This window comes from Necator americanus, chromosome III (genome assembly GCF_031761385.1).
Source record: "Necator americanus strain Aroian chromosome III, whole genome shotgun sequence".
Taxonomy (NCBI): Eukaryota; Metazoa; Nematoda; class Chromadorea; order Rhabditida; family Ancylostomatidae; genus Necator; species Necator americanus.
The window spans coordinates 1,421,682-1,438,235 of NC_087373.1; the positions used below are offsets into that span (position 1 = coordinate 1,421,682).

The following is a 16,554-nucleotide window of genomic DNA, read 5'->3' on the forward strand; positions in this document are numbered from 1 at the left end:
AGGTATACGAGAGCAATTAAGGAAACAGGAGATATCCGGCTCCGGAGTCGATAAATCGGTACCAGACTTGTCTGGGAGGATAAAAACACTGACGTGACACATCGGCTAGCCTACGCAAGTCACTATGAAGGCTAATACACGTTCGTAAACCTCAACCCCTTCTCCGTTATCCACTCTATTCCTTCTGGTTGGCCTACGCTTCAGAAAATTGGGAGTCTCGCAAACAATACGGTTAATGCAACGAATAGAACGATCAGGTAGAAAGGTGCTGCTTGGAGTATGTTGTTCCACGCAAATGAAAGAGTGGATTTAAAAAAACGCTCCATCTACAATCTCTAAGATAAACAAGCTTGCCCTTAGGCACATCACGCACATTCGAACAAAATGATTATTCATTCTTTCAAGCATCATAATGAAACGTTTACATCTCTGAAAACTCATAATATTTACAAATAATCACAATTAGTCGATTGGAAAGTAAGAACTTCTCAAAACCTTTTCTTTCCACATTCACCAAAAAGAAACAATGGATTATTAACACAACATGATCCAAGGTATGAAATTTGGAAAAATTCATCACTTTCTCAGATATCTATAGGCACGCTCCACAATACTGCCGTAACTGTTCCAAATGAGATCGTCGCCTATGAGTGCGTAAAAACTAAAATGACAGTGACACTAAATGTAACATGGGAAACTTCGTGAAAAGAGAGAACACTCACACGCCGAATAAAGTGCCTCCTAGATGAGCTGCATGGTCAAACAAGCGAAACCTGGGAATGAAAACTTAAGAAGGGGGAAGAACTGGAACGCATTAGAAACTTAACAAAATACCTGAACAAAAGGCCTGCCAGATCGAAAAGCAAAATACCAATGATTGCTGACTGAGCAGAAAAATCAAAACCAGGTACAAATACAATTTTGAGCCGTGCTTCAGGTATTTTCATGCAGGTATATCCTAACATTCCAAGAATCGCTCCACTCTAATGAATAATTCATATATGCGAGAAGCGTCAAAGGACAATATTTCTCAAAATCAACTACTTACCGCTCCAACAGCTCGTACTGAAGACCTTGCTAAAGCTTTGTGAGTAAGACCAAATAATGATGAAACTACTCCAGCCGTCAAATAGAACGCCCAAAACTGTAAAATACGCTTCACTTACCTTAGAAAAATAACATTTTTACAGTTGTGCTCGCAAAACAAATAAATATAAAAAATAAAACAAAATAAAAACTGGAACGAACTTGATCTGGTCCTAGAAACTTGTCTACGGTAACATTTGTGAAAGACCAGACCACATACATATTTAGAGCAAGATGGATTAAACTGTAGTGAGAAAAGACGCTTAACGCCATGGGCATACAAAGACTTTCTGAATTCGTGAAAATTACGTCAACGAACAAACAAAACAATAAGCAAAAAAAAAGAACCAACTGGAAGAGAAACTGTTGCTGAAATATCGCCACATGAAAAGCTGCAACTTTTTCACCCTCCATAAAGCAAAAACCAAAAGGTTCGCTGAAAACAGACACCATTACTAAATTCAACGAACGCTTAAAATTCAAGGAAAAGTATGCATTACAGTTAGATGGACAAATTGTGCAGCTATCATCAGCCGTATTCAAATGCACACAGTAAGAGTAAATTATATTTTTGAGAGCTTTTTGAGATCACATACTGTATTTTCAACTACTCCACTGGAAGAAAAACGGCATCATGAAGTAGTAATACAGTACCTAACAATAAACTGATTCTCGTTTGAACTCCTCACATTTCCAATCGTAGAATATCTACTACAACTAGCTCTCAGAGATCAATCAATCACGACTCTACGAGAAAGAGCAACTATTTTGTACAGTTTTCATACAGTCAAAAACAGACAACTATCACCAGAGATGGCACTTTTGACAGACGTAGTTTGAAGGCAGATTAGGTTGGGTAGCTATCACCATTGTTAATTTACAATCTTATAATGATAAACGATGGTAACGACGTTGTTTTAGTTATAATGTACAAGAGCTACACCTAAGCAATACCGAGTTACTTCACTGTAAAAAAAAGCAAAAAAAAAAAAATTGATTAATAAAGGAGAGCCGTATAATTTCAAAGTATCTCAGTTAAAGAAAAACTCACCGCCAACTAGGTAAAGGGCGCACTTGTCACCGTCACTCAGGTTTCTCCAGTCATTCGCGGAAAAACTGAAACTGAAGACATTTCATATCATAACAGTAAAAAAAAATATAAAAGAAAGCTAATCAGTAACCATGAAGTCTGACTAACAAGTTATGCATGGAACATAAATTAGTAAAGCTGAGCTGAATAGACAGCAACGGAAGTATAAAACTCTTCAGAATTCATAAAAGACGTACTTGGAGAACCTTGCTTTTTCGAACAATGTCTTCAAACTCTGTGATTGTCGTTCGTAGTCACTGATTATTGAGACAGTAAACGCACCTGCGCCAACCTAGACTTTACGCTAACAACTTGTCATAAAGAAATTTCAAAAGTGCTTACCGCAACAGTAAACCCTAACGCTTTCAGCAAGTGACTGACTGGACGAACGGGAATAATATCAGCAGCATAAGGAGCTTGAGATCCTGGAAAATTTCAAGTTCGATAAAATACAAAACACAAAATAATATAAAACAGCAAAATAATATGAAAAGCAAAACAATGCGAATAAAACGCAGAACGACACAAAACAGTGTTAGTCGTTAAAATGTGGGATAATGAGCCTGACAAGAGCATGTCCTTACTGTTCTGTGTCGGGTGGAAAAACCCATTACCATAAGTTCAAACGAAGATAAGAGAAACTGTCTTACCTTGTTCTTTAATAGGTTGTTTAAGGTTTTGTCGATGTAATCTGTTCCTTAACGATTCGCGAGTGAACCGACTGTAGGATAAAGGTTTCGACCGAAACCCTCTTAGCGGAGCAAGGAATAAGTGTTGTGTGAGCAGCATGCTCTGAATGACTGTGTTTGGGTACAAAAAATAAGAAATATCAATTGCTCACCAGAAAACTGGGAAATTAGTAAGAATTTCACGAATTAGTGGTCTTGATATTAAGAAAAAAAAACGAGAGTATGCCAAATAACAACAAACGCTTTTGTTTCTGCCGATTTCAGTGGATTCATTCTTCAAAAAGTAACAATGATTTAGCCGGTGAAAGAAAATGAGGATATGCAAAGAAACCAAATGTAAGACTGCACAAAAACCAAAAACAACAGCAAAGAACTGAACGTACCTACTTCTAAACTCTAGGTCTTGAGAGCTCGTTTCAAAGTGGATGGCTGTTAATATAGATGCTGTTTGTACAAAGCAGAACACTATCACACGAAATCCAGGCAGTTTCGGACGTTTTGCGCCCCGGTTAAAATTTGTGACGCAATCCATCGACGTCGAATAAAGCGCAACGAAGTTTAGACTCAGGAATTACACCCAACCTGACGACAAGATCTCGGGATGGATGTAGTCCTGAGGACTCTCTGCATTTATTTGTTGTGTTGACCATAGGTGTATTATACACAAACTACTTCTTGTGAGTAAGAAAATTGGCTGCACAAGTGCAGTTCTTCCGGCCGTTTTGCATGAAATCCGATCAAAACCACTTGATTTACGATGTAATATTGAAATATGAGGTGCCAGAAGCCGATACGTACTAGATTAGACGGTTTCTATCGTATTTCGTCCTCACTGTCCGTCATATTTGCACGCCTATGGGACAATTTTTATTGTTGAGGAGTTAAGAGGATGTTCCTCAAAGTGTCTGACTCAACTATGCGATAATGGAGTATTGCATGGAGATAGTAGGTTATGGGTCGGACCGTATACCAATCGTTAAGACCGTTAAATATTCTTCTTCTCGTTTTCCGTAATTTTATTTTACTGTCAAGATTCACCACATCGCACTATCCAAGACCGGTGGATTTGTATTTATATGAAAGCGATATGATGGACATACTAAACTACAAATGGCACGACACTCTTTGAAGGCATGACTATTCATTGCATAAGACACATAATTGGATTGAAAGTGCAAGAAAAGTGAAAGTCATTGTGAAATGCTGTAATTTAACATAAACAACACACGTAAAACATATCAAATACCCGTAAGCAGCACTAGTATCCTTGAAAACGTGATTCTTACAGATTATATGGGTTCACTTAATTTTTTTTTCTGCTGGAAAAACATTTTTGTTAATCCTATGGCTTCGGCAAAAGAACTCGGGCACTTGAGACGTTTAGATATCCAACCGGGTAATTTCGAGATAATGTCATTCCGAGTGAATCTGGAATGTGATGGAACGCTCTTTTAAGTATAAGTATTAACAAACATCTGTACCTCGAATCAAGTAGATACACCACCGCATAGTCATTTCTGTGTCTTATGGCTCGTCCTATAGCTTGATTAACTGCATGCATACACAGCGACTGATACAGCTGATTTCCTCCCCCGGGCAGTTGAGAATCCAGGTACTGTAAAAGAGGTGGTAGAAATAACAAACAATTACTGGTTAGAACAAGATCAACTGCTGGTAAAACCAAAGCAAACCGTCATCTTTTCCTTAAGTTCCACACTGTTTTTGTTCGGATACGGTAGTCCAACCATAAAAACCGCTCTCCCTAGCTCATCGCTGAAGTTGATTCCTAAGCAGAGAGAACAGATATAGAAAAAATTAAAAACTAGAATAGAACTTTCTTGAATTTTTATAGCACTTCAACCCTATTTTCCTCTTTTTCATGGTGTTTCTCGCCTAGAACAATATCAGTCTGAAGCAAGCCGCGTGCCCTACAGGTCCTCAGCGGTTTACAGTACAGATGTTTATCAAAAAATATTAACTGCACCTACGGAATCTCTTCTAAATGAATAAATCACCAAGTGTCGATGTTTGTAGACCCAGTTCACTTCGCTGAAATCTGCAAGCTAACAGAAGTCGGAAGGCAGAGGGAGTTTAGGCCGGGAACAGGTAGCGCGTGTTCTCGGTCACCTAGGCCAAGATATGCGGCGAGCACTATAACTGCAGGAGCTGATTAACGAAGCGGAGGGGCATACTTACAAACTGGTATTCACAATGATATTTGGTTTTCTAATCGATAGTGGATATCGATAGTGGATAATACAATCTTAATTCTACACATGTGCCCCAAACCAATCCATTTGAGATTGATTTTAAATTAAGAGCTCAGTCACCTTCGCTAAGTTTCCCGCCAGCCACCGCGAACAGTATAGCACCATCTCCAATCCGAGCGGCAGCTGCGAAGCGATCCCAAATGTCCACAGACGCGCCGCGAGATTCCACAAACAGCTCCTTTTTCAGCTGAAAGAGTAGGGTTATTTATATATACTGTCACAATCACCTTAATTCATCATAAATTTCATGCAAACTGTCTGAACACTTCAAAAAAAAAAAAGAGAAACATCGAAAACTGTTCGATTCCAGCAACAAAGATTAGCAACCAACCTGACACTTCCTCACCGTCCCATTTTTCTGTATAACTGACAAAAACTGGGACAGGTAGTCGTAACTGGTGAAGAAAGCAACACAGCCATTTGGTACTTCCCGTGCCAGCATTAGTAAAGTTTCTGCTACTGATCTTACCTGTAAGTGGAAATTTGTGTCCAGTGAGTTACTCAATAAAACTAATGTAACTTACACATTCCACATTATTTCTTGATTCATAAGTAAGGGTGAATCGCTCATTTCGAGAATTTTGGGCTAAAAAGAAAAACATTTTGATGGACTGAAGATCAGGAGGGAATAAGGATCATTTATAGGACGCATTTGCTCCCAGAGAAAAAAAAAGCACAATCTCGCTACTCGTGTGATAGAAAGAAACGAAAGCCGAACTGAAGTCCTGGTGCTTGGCATAACTCAGGCACTTTCTTGAGATCTTAACTCAAGAAATAGAGTAGTCACTAGATGATTAAATAAATATACAATATTGTAGTCTAATGCACTCATGTTTACAGAAAAACAAAACTCCGCAGGAAAAACCCCTCTAAAAGTATCCAATGAATTCCTGCGATATTCTAAAGAAAATAGGAGAGTTGAGAGGTGCATCTGCGAGGAAAAATGAGGGAAAATTCACTTAAGGTTCAAAGATTCAAATTCACTTCATTAAGCACTATTTGCTCGTTTCTTCTGGGCTACTCTGGACAAAAAAAGAACTCAAACAAACCTATAGAAAGCGCAAGAAGTTGGTGATCGTCGATAACATGGGAACAGGTGAAGCGTCGAATTCCACTCTCAACACCAGCACGGGACAGACAGTCGACCTGGAGAGCACGTAATGATATTCATACATTCTGGAAGGTATTACATAACAGCACCAAAAGACCGGCTGGCTCCATTGTTCCCCCAATTAGAAGAGTCGCTCGCGCCTCTTTCACGACTTCCATTAAGCGTGAGGCCGGATTTAGCAGTATGAAGCGCAGTCTGTTCATACTTCGTGCAGCGATTGATTTCTTCGAAATTTCCAGGATAATCACTTACTTGGCAGCAGTTCCTTTTCTCTCAACTACGATTCTCCCATCTTCACATCGGTTACTAAGAGCCTCCAAAAATCCTTTAATAGTGAACAGTGGAGACGGATAGGTTCGATTTTTATCATCCACAGCCGGAGCAGGCTCGGGATTCGCTGAAAGTGTAGAAAAAAATGGTATTAGAGCTTGGATAGAAAATAATGCAAATAAAAAATTAAATTAAAGGATGACTGCCATCCCATTCGATGAAATACTTCTCAGTTGGGGACTTTCTGCACATATAATGCTTACGGAGTGGGCCAAATGCATCCTATATCGATTTTGCTCCTATCAAATCACAAATCCTAACAAATCACATTTCCGCTTCGAAAGCGGGAATTAAAAAAAAAAGTTGTATTACTTCAAATTCACTATACCTGGCTTCTTAGCAGCCATCAATTTAGCGATCCCACCCTGGGCGACAGGTTGTTTCGAAACGTTTACTTTCGATTTCAATGATCGTACATAAAATCCATGAAATTTCCTGCACATATCGGTAACATCCATGTAATGGACAAGTTTGAATAGGTTTATATCTGTGAGTCCCAGCTGAAATAGAGAAAGACGGAACTAAAGCAAGAGAAGAATTCATAAGACATCTCAAAACTAATATATATTGCAGAAAAAGACATTTATAGCTCACAAAGGAACTCCTTGTTTACACAAAGGATAACTACAGCAATATAAAATAATAAGTATAATATAATATTATATTATAATACTATAATAGTGCCGAAACGATATGAATCACGGTGCAGTTAAGCAGCTTCGCTCGAAGCGGTGTGGTGGAACATAATGATTACGATAGAGTGTGAACTCTTGTTAGCATCATTCCTTGCTACAGTTCGTGATGGTTCCAACTCGATTCCAACCGCTATTTCTACCGCGCCGCTTCGAGCGCAGCCGTTTACGCAACTGCACCGTGTTTCATGTCGTTTAGACTCTACTATACACACGGCGATAACTGCGCCACAGATCAAAAGCTAGGGAAATACGGATATCAACGGTGATGTACGGTCACGAATATTACTTGAAAAAATCTATTTAAAAAGAATGAAAGAAATGGCTTTACTACTATGAAAAGTGAAATAAAGCAAATTTTCTTCTCGTTCTTTTTCCTCTTGGTGAGGAATACCGCTTTAGCAAAACGTACCGTTATCAAGAGACCTTGGATGGTTAACACTTCGTCAGAGTTAGAAGAATTTTTTCGCAAATACTGGTCTATAGCGGCTACAACGGCCAGAATCTGCTTCACGTACATTAGATTCTTGGCTTTTAATCGAGATCTGAAATGCAAATATTGTGAGAAAAAATTACATTGTGTATACTGATCCACCTGTAAATGTCGATATATTCACGAACTAGCGACAAAGCTAGTGTAGTAGAAACTGACGTGACTTCAGCTGAATACAGTGATCCTGAAAAATAGGCAATTTGACAAAAAAAAAACTATTTTTCTTATCCACATAGCAAATAAGCAATTGTCATACCTAATGTTTCCAGTACATTATGTGCTTCATCGAGGACCAAAACATTTCCCTTCAAGTCAATTCCCCAAGCGGCTCGAGTTGACGCATGAAGAACCACCTATAGGCTTAAATTGAAAGAACTCTTCCCTTCCTGGGCATTTCTTTCTAACTAACAATAAAAAACTCGAAATTTTCTTTTAGAAAAATCACCCCGTCTTTTTATGTTTCACTAGCCAGGTCTCACTTGTTGATCGGTCAGAATTTGGGTCAAAGAGAACTTTTAGGCGTTAAAGTGTAAAGTGGACAAAAACGTTGCGCTCACAGAAAAACGTCAGCATTATATTCTAAATGAAAAGCAGTATTTACTCCCAGTACAGTAAGGTAACAACGTCAGAGACCCTATTTTCCAGGAAACACTGTACCAGCTGCATCATTAGAACTGATACGTAGTGGAATGAAATACATAGATCGGAGAAACGGAGACACTGTTTCTTTTTTCTATCAAATATCGTTTTCAAATTACCCCACCTAAAGTCCTCACAGTACTAACAGTAAATTATTCCAACTTCAAAGCAATAGTAGAACTGGTATTGGTTTTACCTGGTACGGTAGCAAAACCAGCTGACAAAGCGGTAACGACAATCTCGTAGAGAAATAAGGACACGCAGAAAGTTGTTTTCCACGATCAAATACCTAAAAAAACAGCTGCTATTACTACAAACATGAATACCATATGAATCGTTGAATTATGTAAAACGAGAAAATTCCAAAAATTCCTACAAGTTTTCGCAATCCTAATTAAATTTGACTTGAACTGTCCTTTTTTCAAACAAAAAAAAAATAAAATTCATTCATTTCCAATTACACGATTCTACACGATTCTACCACTATTTTCTGCACTTCCTTCCGCTAGACCTTTTTGGTTGAACTTTTTTGGACATGATCCCACTCGCACCAGACATTTGCGAGTAATTAACTCCAAGGTCGTTCTTATACCAGTCAAACTCACTTCTTTCGGATTGGATGTGACTCTGGCGAGGATCTCGTTGGAAAGTTCTTCAATAGTCTCGGATTTGTAGTAGGGACATTTGCAGGATTTTTTAGAAGTCGAGCAATTCTAAGTGTACACGGCTAGATAGACATACTTACGACGCATGCAGAAAAATGGTTGGAAATTGAGATAAACCTCTTTTCCGTCAAGTTTCAGGCGTTTCCCTTCTGCGCCGCATCCTTTTCGTAATTCCATGCACTTTTCATTGATCAAATGGCTGAATTTCAAATGACGAACGCTATCATTTGCACAAAGCGTCTGTCGTGACGCAGCCGTAACAACACGAGGAGCGAACCTGAGAATCTTGTTTCCAGCCGTTTTTTCAGCATGAAAGTATCAAAGAAAACAAGAAGTAATGCTAGAAGGCCCCGTGTGCTTGAAATACAAGACCTTCGCTAATTTTCTAATTCCCTCCAAGTTTACAGTTACAAAAAATAGGAAACCTCATAGCTGAGTCTCCTCCACTACTTACAAATCTGATTTTCCTCCCCTCAGAAATCAGCCCTACTGTAGTCCAACTCCACTGAATTTCTGAATTAAATCTTAAGACAGCTTTGTGTGCATTTTCCTAAAAGGCCACTTATGCAACTTCCTTTTATTTCCCAAGAGGGTAATTTTGCAGAAGATTACGTAAAGTTAAAATTATTAGGGCAATGTTTCCGAATTCGCGACAAATAAACCTCCATATCTTGCATAAAACAAGAAGGAACACCGTAATATCGTAACATTGCTCTAGCAGATATGAAAAGGAAAAGATGTCAACAAACCTCGTCTTCTTCAACTCGTCTAGAAGTTGCTCCAACTGAGAATGTGTACGAGATGCATAAAACACCTTCACAACTTTCAAAGGTTGTTCATTGCCCAGGTCCACCTCTTCATCGGAGGCATAATCTTCAGGTGGTGCGCATTCCTGAAAAAATATTTTACATGCCTTACATACGAGAAAAACCAGGTGCTATTAGACGGGAACGAAATGGAGGTATTAAGAAGCATAAGATAATGTTTAGTTCCAAGTGCCTCAAAATGCGCTCACCGCTAAATCGCCACCTTCCTCTGACTCAGCGTCGATGTGACGACGCTTCCGATCATGTTTTATAAAGCCAGCGTTTGCATCTGCTAGTTTTTCCTTAACCTTCTGTAGCGTCTTCAGTTTGTCGTAGGCGTCATCTTTGATTCTCATCACTTCCAACTTCTTTTTGTGTGCAGCTATCCAGTCTAAATTGTTTAAAATTTATACAAAACAGTGCTATATCAGCTTTCTAAAACAGTTTCTAATCTTCTTAGAATCCAAAAATTCGCAGCATCTACTGAAGACTTCTGGACACTACATTTTGCACTAGAACTTTCTAACAGTCAGGTGTTCCAGTTTCAATTCCATCATATGTAGCAATGGATAACAATTAGTTCCTTTCCACATTTTCAAATTTTTCAAAATTTGATCAATACTTCATCACACAGAGTTTACAGAAGACGATGCTTTGTTATTCCATGATCTCTTTAGCGTGCAAAATGCAATTTTGTAAAGTGATTTTTCACCAATTATGAGCTCACTAATTAATTAGGCAACTTAACTTTACTTTACTAACTTTAGAGAAATAAATATAAGACTTTAATCTGTTTCGCATTGTTTAAAACCAGAATATACTGGGGTTAATTGCAATTACTAATTTTTACTTAGTAATTTACATTAAATACATTCATCATTAATTACATTAATTACATTTACATTTTTACATTTTACTTTACAATTACTAATTATACTGATTTTTAGGTCACTTCTACAGGCTAACAACATTGTTAGCAAAACATTCGCTTGATGGCGTCCTTATTCATTGCTTTGTTTATCGAAGAGAATATCAGAGTCAGCGTGGCCCTTCCCTGTCAACAAAGCTGGGTATACATTTGCTGAATTGAATTTGTGCATTTGTTGAATTATGCTTTGATCCATGAGAAACCCCCAAGGACCAAACGAAATGCGTACTCAAAAACGTCCGCCACATTATACCTATATGGGTTCAAGGTTGGTCGCAACCGTGTTCACTGCGCTGATTCTAAATTGAAAGAAGTAGTAATACCTATCTAACATTGGGGTCCTTACAGCAGCTAAAGCATAGATAAAGTATAAGTCGAATTCATCAGACAGACGAGGCAGTTTTGGAAAAAAATTCCTGGATAATGGCCTGTGCGTCCATTCCCCAGCGGTTGCCGAAAAGCATTGTCCTATTTAGAGACGGATGACTCTACAAGACAATCGATGATGTGCATGGCTGCTTTTGCCTACCTTGAAGTGCTAAGCAGCCAAGAAAGAAAGTGAATACTTCCTAGTAATTTTCTAGATGACAATGCATTAAACTTTCGTTCATAGTAATTATACATTCACTCAGCAACTGCTCGTTAAGGAAGCTTTGCGACTAAGATATACAGTAGGGCCAAAAAGACATGAAGCACGGCGCACTTGCACAAGCAATTGCGCTCGCAGCGGTGCCGCGGAGCGTAGCGGTTATAAGTGGGACCCATACTAGCGCCTCTCATAGTTGCAATTTGCAATGGTCCCACCTCGACTTCAGCCGCTTTCTCCCCCGCGTTGCTTGGAGCGCAGCCACTTACGCAAATGCACCGTGCTTCATGTCGTTTTGACCCTACTATACTGGTATACAAGGTAAAAGTGCATGAACAGTGTCATTCATTCTCTAAACTGAGTTCTAAAGGTTACTAGTCTCTTCTCCGCTGTTTGTGCAACCATGACTTCTCACAGAAACAATTTATCATTCTTTTCTCACCCCTTGATAAGGGTGTCATCTCCAGAGGCAAAGAAGAACATCTGTGTTATCTGTTCCAGGCCGTACAACCGACCCGCTGCAGTATAGTGTCCCCAATTTCCGTCATGCCGCAAGGACCTAGTTTAACATTTCAAGGTCCACCTCTGTATACATACGCTACAAACTTCTCTTTCTTTTCTGTTGCATTTGATTCAACTTTGACAATTATTCTCTTAATATTTTCCTTCGAGACATTTGCAGTTAATACTCGTAAAGGATCAACTTGTCACACCCGAAGGCATCAGTACAGTTCATGACTGTATTTGAAAATAGTTGAACGAATTCTCCTTCGTATCTGAAAATAGAATCACCCTCTTCGTCGACGCTTTCCTTAAGATTCGAGTTCCTGATCAGATCCTCTTCGGTTTGTCTCTCGAACTCTTCAAGCCATGTCATCGTCGCGCACAAAACACTCAAGGATTTCCCTGTTCCTGTTGGAGATTCGAAAATCCCAACCTAAAAACAATGACTCCTACTTTTCACTCGCATTGCCTCCAACAAGGAGTTTCAAATAACCTGCTGCTTATCAATGCACTGCTTTATCTCCCTCATTAGATCCAGCTGTATGTCATACGGAGGAAATGGAAACGAAAATTCCTCCATCTGAAGTGAGACCTCATTTCTCTACACTCACACTCATGTTCTACAAAAATGTCACTGTTCCATGCAGATATTACAACATAAGAAGAAGTCAGTCCCAAATTTATTAATAGAAATAAAAATATGAACAATAGCATGCTTTCTTCTGAAAATTGCAAAATTACACAAATGTTTTTAATATGTTATATGTTACAAAGGAGATCGAACAAATTCTTCTTTTCAGGAATATCTGATTTACATTGTCGTTTAAATATCTGGATGAACAGTCATTCGTTGAATAGTCATTTTGTACGCATCCACTTCCGCTTCGTAGAGCTGTTGCAGCTGTTGCATCTTTTGTTCTGTGTTTACGCATGAAGCAGCTACCTATAAGAACTGACTCGCAATTTGCCGAACGCTTAAGTTTTTCAGAAATCAGAAAACTTAGACATCAAGCAGGAGATTTACGGAAGCATCTGCAGCTATGGTGACTTCACGTGCCAAAAAATAACGATAAAGGAAGCTTCAGTTGACGTTTATTATGAGCTGTATAGGAGTGAATTAAAAACAAGGATATATACATAAATGCTCTAAGTTACCAACTGCAACTTACGATCCAAGGAAAATTTATATTTAGGCTTTATTTGTCCATCTATAAACAATAGTGCTAACCAATTACTGGCGTGTACCTCCCAAATACCCCATTTTGAATATAAAAGCGATATAAGAAACTTTTTTTTGCTGCTGATGAAGGATCTAATGCAAAATTCGCAATTTCATTTCGCCCTATTTTGTGAATTCTCAGAAGAAAAAAATCTCGGCTCAATTTATGCTTCGAAATAGAAATCAAACCATTACAACATAGCAGACAAATTAATAGACTTGCAAAAAAGCAAATACAAACCTGAGCATACTCATCGTCATCCAGGGCTCTTTGAATTTTCTTCCAATCACGTTCATTCCTCCTCATAGGAAGTTCCAACCTAGACCACTTTTGTTTTATCAAGAAGAAACAAATGGAAAAAATCAAACCTTCTCTTCACATCCAATCTGAAGGCCTTCGCCTCTGCTGGATTCTTCATGTTCGTGCATTTGAGACGTAATATTTCATAAACACGACGAGATTGACGCTGAATGAACACATTCACTTAGCGGAAAAAGAACCTATTCCAGAATGTTGTTGGGAATAGTCCATGCGTCCAAAGATACCTTGTTGATCTTCAACTTCTGCTGTGCTGCATCTCTCATTTCAGCGGTGAAGCCATCCTTTAGTTTCTCAGGAGCGAATTCCGGAAGCTTGGAACAGTTCACACAATCAACGTAGTCACGAAGCAGGACGAAGTTGTCAGCGGGGTCCTCAGCTTAACTGAGGATTTCGCAACAAAAATTGAAGAAAGACCAACTGAAAGGAAATAAAAGTCAAATAAATGTTTACCAGTTATGTCCAAGACTGCCTTTATTGAGCAAAGATCCTTATACACCGCATTCAGCAGTTTGGCGCCTATGCCGCTCTTCCTGCAACAGTGTGGACTTCTGAGGAAATTATCAAAAAAAAAATGTCCACGCAAAAATTGTTCCATCTAATGCTACAGAAGCTAATTGGTTGGGTTTTTTTCTTTGAATAAGGGAAGATAAATTTGAACCTGAATTGTGGCAGAAGCAATATTTGTGCAATTCTTGGCCTTATTCTCTCTGGGTATGCGTAAAACCTGTACAACGAAGCATACCCAGCAAGAGCATATACACGTGACCCATCGCCCGCTTCATTTGCCTTGGACTCGAACCTAGGAAAGAACAAAGGACTTTCTAGCAAGATCAAAAAACCAACAGTAAAACCTACAGAAAATAATGCATCCAAAGAGGGTCGCTGTTGTCAGTGTATTGAGAAGCGTCAATGTACCACAGAGCAAGTGACTGGACCCTAGCGAGGAAACTATCAAACTCCGGAGAGCTCTCAGTGATTTTGTACAACTCGAAGCATTTGTCTCCTACGATAACCGGAAGTAACAATACTAATACGCGAAAATGGAAAATTTGAAGACAGAAAATACTTACTCGCACTGAATTTCGTGATCAGTTCTCCATAAGGTTTGAAATTTTTTTGCTTTGCCAGTAGCACTTGAAACTGTTCCTTTGAATCCACCATCATGCTCATTTGATCACTCGGCAATTGATCTTTCAGCTTAGCTATGATGTTATCTTCCTTAAAAATTTACCTCTAACTTATATGCAACATTTACAAATGCAATAAGAATTCCCACTTTCATGTCCTTCTCAACGCTCGACACTACTGTTGAGAACGACAGCTCTGGGTACAAAAACATGGTCGTGGCTGAGTAGTACAAATTGACTGCGAGATCATCATACCCGTAAATAGTTTCACTAAATTGAGTTATTCATAGATGTCCATAACGATAAAGACAAAGAAAACATAGCAAATACTCACTTATCACCGAAATGTTGATGAGCAAATTCAGGATGAAAGCCTTCTGCGTCATTAAGTGAATCGAAGTCAGAAACTGCAAGATTTCGAATGAATTGACGTGGATGGTTCTTTCAAAGGGTTTCAGATTGGAATTAAACTGAACCTACAAATAGTACTCTTTAGTAGTCATTACGTGCATATAAATTGGTGTCGCAACAGAAACTTCTCATATTAGCCAAATTTCTTTGAGCAGAAATAGTGAGACTAACGCATCGCGGAGCTTCACGACACGTAGACGCAGTTCAAAACTGATGCACTTGATCTAACATAGTAACATCCAAACAGCACATTAGCCCAGCTTTGGCACCTTATAATAGATTCTCACAGTTAAACGAATAATTGAAACGGCTGGCAGCAGCGGGTTATGAGAGGTCAATATAGAGCGCATGGCAATGTGAAAAGGAGACAAGATGAACCAGGCAGTGTACAGAATCTTTGCAACTGTTACAAGCCAGTTTCTATCGAAAAAAATTATAAGCACTTTTTATATGTGCAAGGATAAGAACTGAAGGGCAGTTCCTATGAAAAAGCTCCGGAGAAAATGTAGTTGAGGGCCACTCAGCGGCGCCCTTATTTCTGCAAATAAACAGATTAAACCAATCGGGGTCCTAAGGTCTAAGCATTAGTCTTAGAGGGTCCATGACATGTAAGTTAATGTTACTAAGAAAAAAAAAGTAAGTTAGAAATAAAAGCGCCAGTAAATAAGAGAAATAAGGCGAAGTAAAATAAAGTAAGGTAAAGTAAAGGCGAATGTACTTATTTTAAGGGCACTTTATAATATAGTACTAATAGCACCTTAGAATATTCATAAGATATACATAAACTCACCAAATCGAATCCAAACCGAGTTTAAGGCATCAGAAACAAAGCGACTACTTGAAGCAGCAAGTATATTGTCATGCTCCATTCTCACCATCTGTAACTAAACAACTATCACTACCATCTACATCTACAAACCCAACATACCCCAAAACACACATCATAACCCGCCGAAAGTGGCAGATTCGAACGTAACCATCGACGAGTCGTTTAAAGCGGAGAAATTTCGCGCAAAGTCGATATTGCAGGGGATCTGTGCGAGACCGTGGAGCGGTTTGGCGCTGTTCTTGGACGCGTCGCGTCCGCTTTGCGACCCACACTTCGAATTGCGACGCCGTCGGCGGGTGCGGACGGATCTGCTGTCCGTCCGGACGCTTTCGTGACGTCGTTGTGGACATCGTTATGTGCTCCACAACTGCATCCATGGCGAGGAACTCTGTCTGCATTGATTGGTTTAGGTTAGGCTTCGCTCGGTTGATTCGCCGGCACAGGTCACGTGTTTCATCATTTGCCCTTTACTGTGGTGCTCTCGTATGGGGTCGGTGGTATTGTATACCGCGTGGGATTTAAACTCATAATTTTAGTTCTGATAGCAGTTGAGTATTACTGGTATCTAGTAGTTGCTTATCTCTTTGGTTTTTTCTTTCCTGAAGATTCATATTCGTGCGAAACTTTCCAGATCATTTGTGGTGTTTTTATTCTCTGTAAACATTGATCAGTGTGCTCTATTTCACAGAATTCCTCTCAAGCTTCTCACGCAAATCCGACGAAATCCTTCTCTTAACTGTTTTTTCTTCATTTCTGG

The 16,554-nt window shown here is 39.1% G+C and overlaps 2 protein-coding genes across 5 annotated transcripts; both read right to left on the minus strand.

The window, feature by feature from the left end:
- Window positions 1-576: 576 nt before the first annotated feature.
- Window positions 577-12,469, minus strand: RB195_008292 (uncharacterized protein; the record flags this gene model as incomplete). 3 transcript variants are annotated; one of them, XM_064194721.1, is made up of 32 exons in its annotated part: window positions 577-661; window positions 723-773; window positions 835-983; window positions 1,049-1,144; window positions 1,249-1,376; window positions 1,439-1,522; window positions 2,138-2,202; window positions 2,374-2,468; window positions 2,519-2,601; window positions 2,827-2,867; window positions 2,899-2,968; window positions 3,249-3,254; window positions 4,259-4,293; window positions 4,347-4,480; window positions 4,557-4,651; window positions 5,196-5,322; window positions 5,467-5,604; window positions 5,660-5,721; window positions 6,185-6,281; window positions 6,336-6,441; window positions 6,499-6,643; window positions 6,905-7,076; window positions 7,681-7,813; window positions 7,864-7,945; window positions 8,018-8,114; window positions 8,597-8,689; window positions 9,006-9,113; window positions 9,183-9,342; window positions 9,815-9,957; window positions 10,081-10,262; window positions 12,178-12,322; window positions 12,383-12,469. In XM_064194721.1, 32 exons carry the CDS (start codon window positions 12,467-12,469, stop codon window positions 577-579), a joined length of 3,294 nt encoding a protein of 1,097 aa, XP_064045864.1. The 3 variants fall into 3 exon arrangements, with proteins under 3 accessions (XP_064045864.1, XP_064045865.1, XP_064045866.1); XM_064194720.1 differs by lacking the exons at window positions 577-661; window positions 723-773; window positions 835-983; ... (7 more) ...; window positions 2,899-2,968; window positions 3,249-3,254 and having other exon boundaries at window positions 4,155-4,293; XM_064194719.1 differs by lacking the exons at window positions 3,249-3,254; window positions 4,259-4,293; window positions 4,347-4,480; ... (16 more) ...; window positions 12,178-12,322; window positions 12,383-12,469 and adding an exon at window positions 3,966-4,010 and having other exon boundaries at window positions 2,827-2,968.
- Window positions 12,470-12,712: 243 nt separating this feature from the next.
- Window positions 12,713-16,195, minus strand: RB195_008293 (uncharacterized protein; the record flags this gene model as incomplete). 2 transcript variants are annotated; one of them, XM_064194723.1, is made up of 13 exons in its annotated part: window positions 12,713-12,832; window positions 13,350-13,428; window positions 13,478-13,575; window positions 13,655-13,806; window positions 13,881-13,960; window positions 14,089-14,229; window positions 14,286-14,433; window positions 14,501-14,648; window positions 14,707-14,827; window positions 14,892-14,964; window positions 15,759-15,805; window positions 15,844-15,846; window positions 15,897-16,195. In XM_064194723.1, the coding sequence occupies 13 exons, from the start codon at window positions 16,193-16,195 to the stop codon at window positions 12,713-12,715; spliced, it is 1,509 nt and encodes a 502-aa protein (XP_064045867.1). The 2 variants fall into 2 exon arrangements, with proteins under 2 accessions (XP_064045867.1, XP_064045868.1); XM_064194722.1 differs by lacking the exon at window positions 15,897-16,195 and having other exon boundaries at window positions 15,759-15,846.
- Window positions 16,196-16,554: the final 359 nt, after the last annotated feature.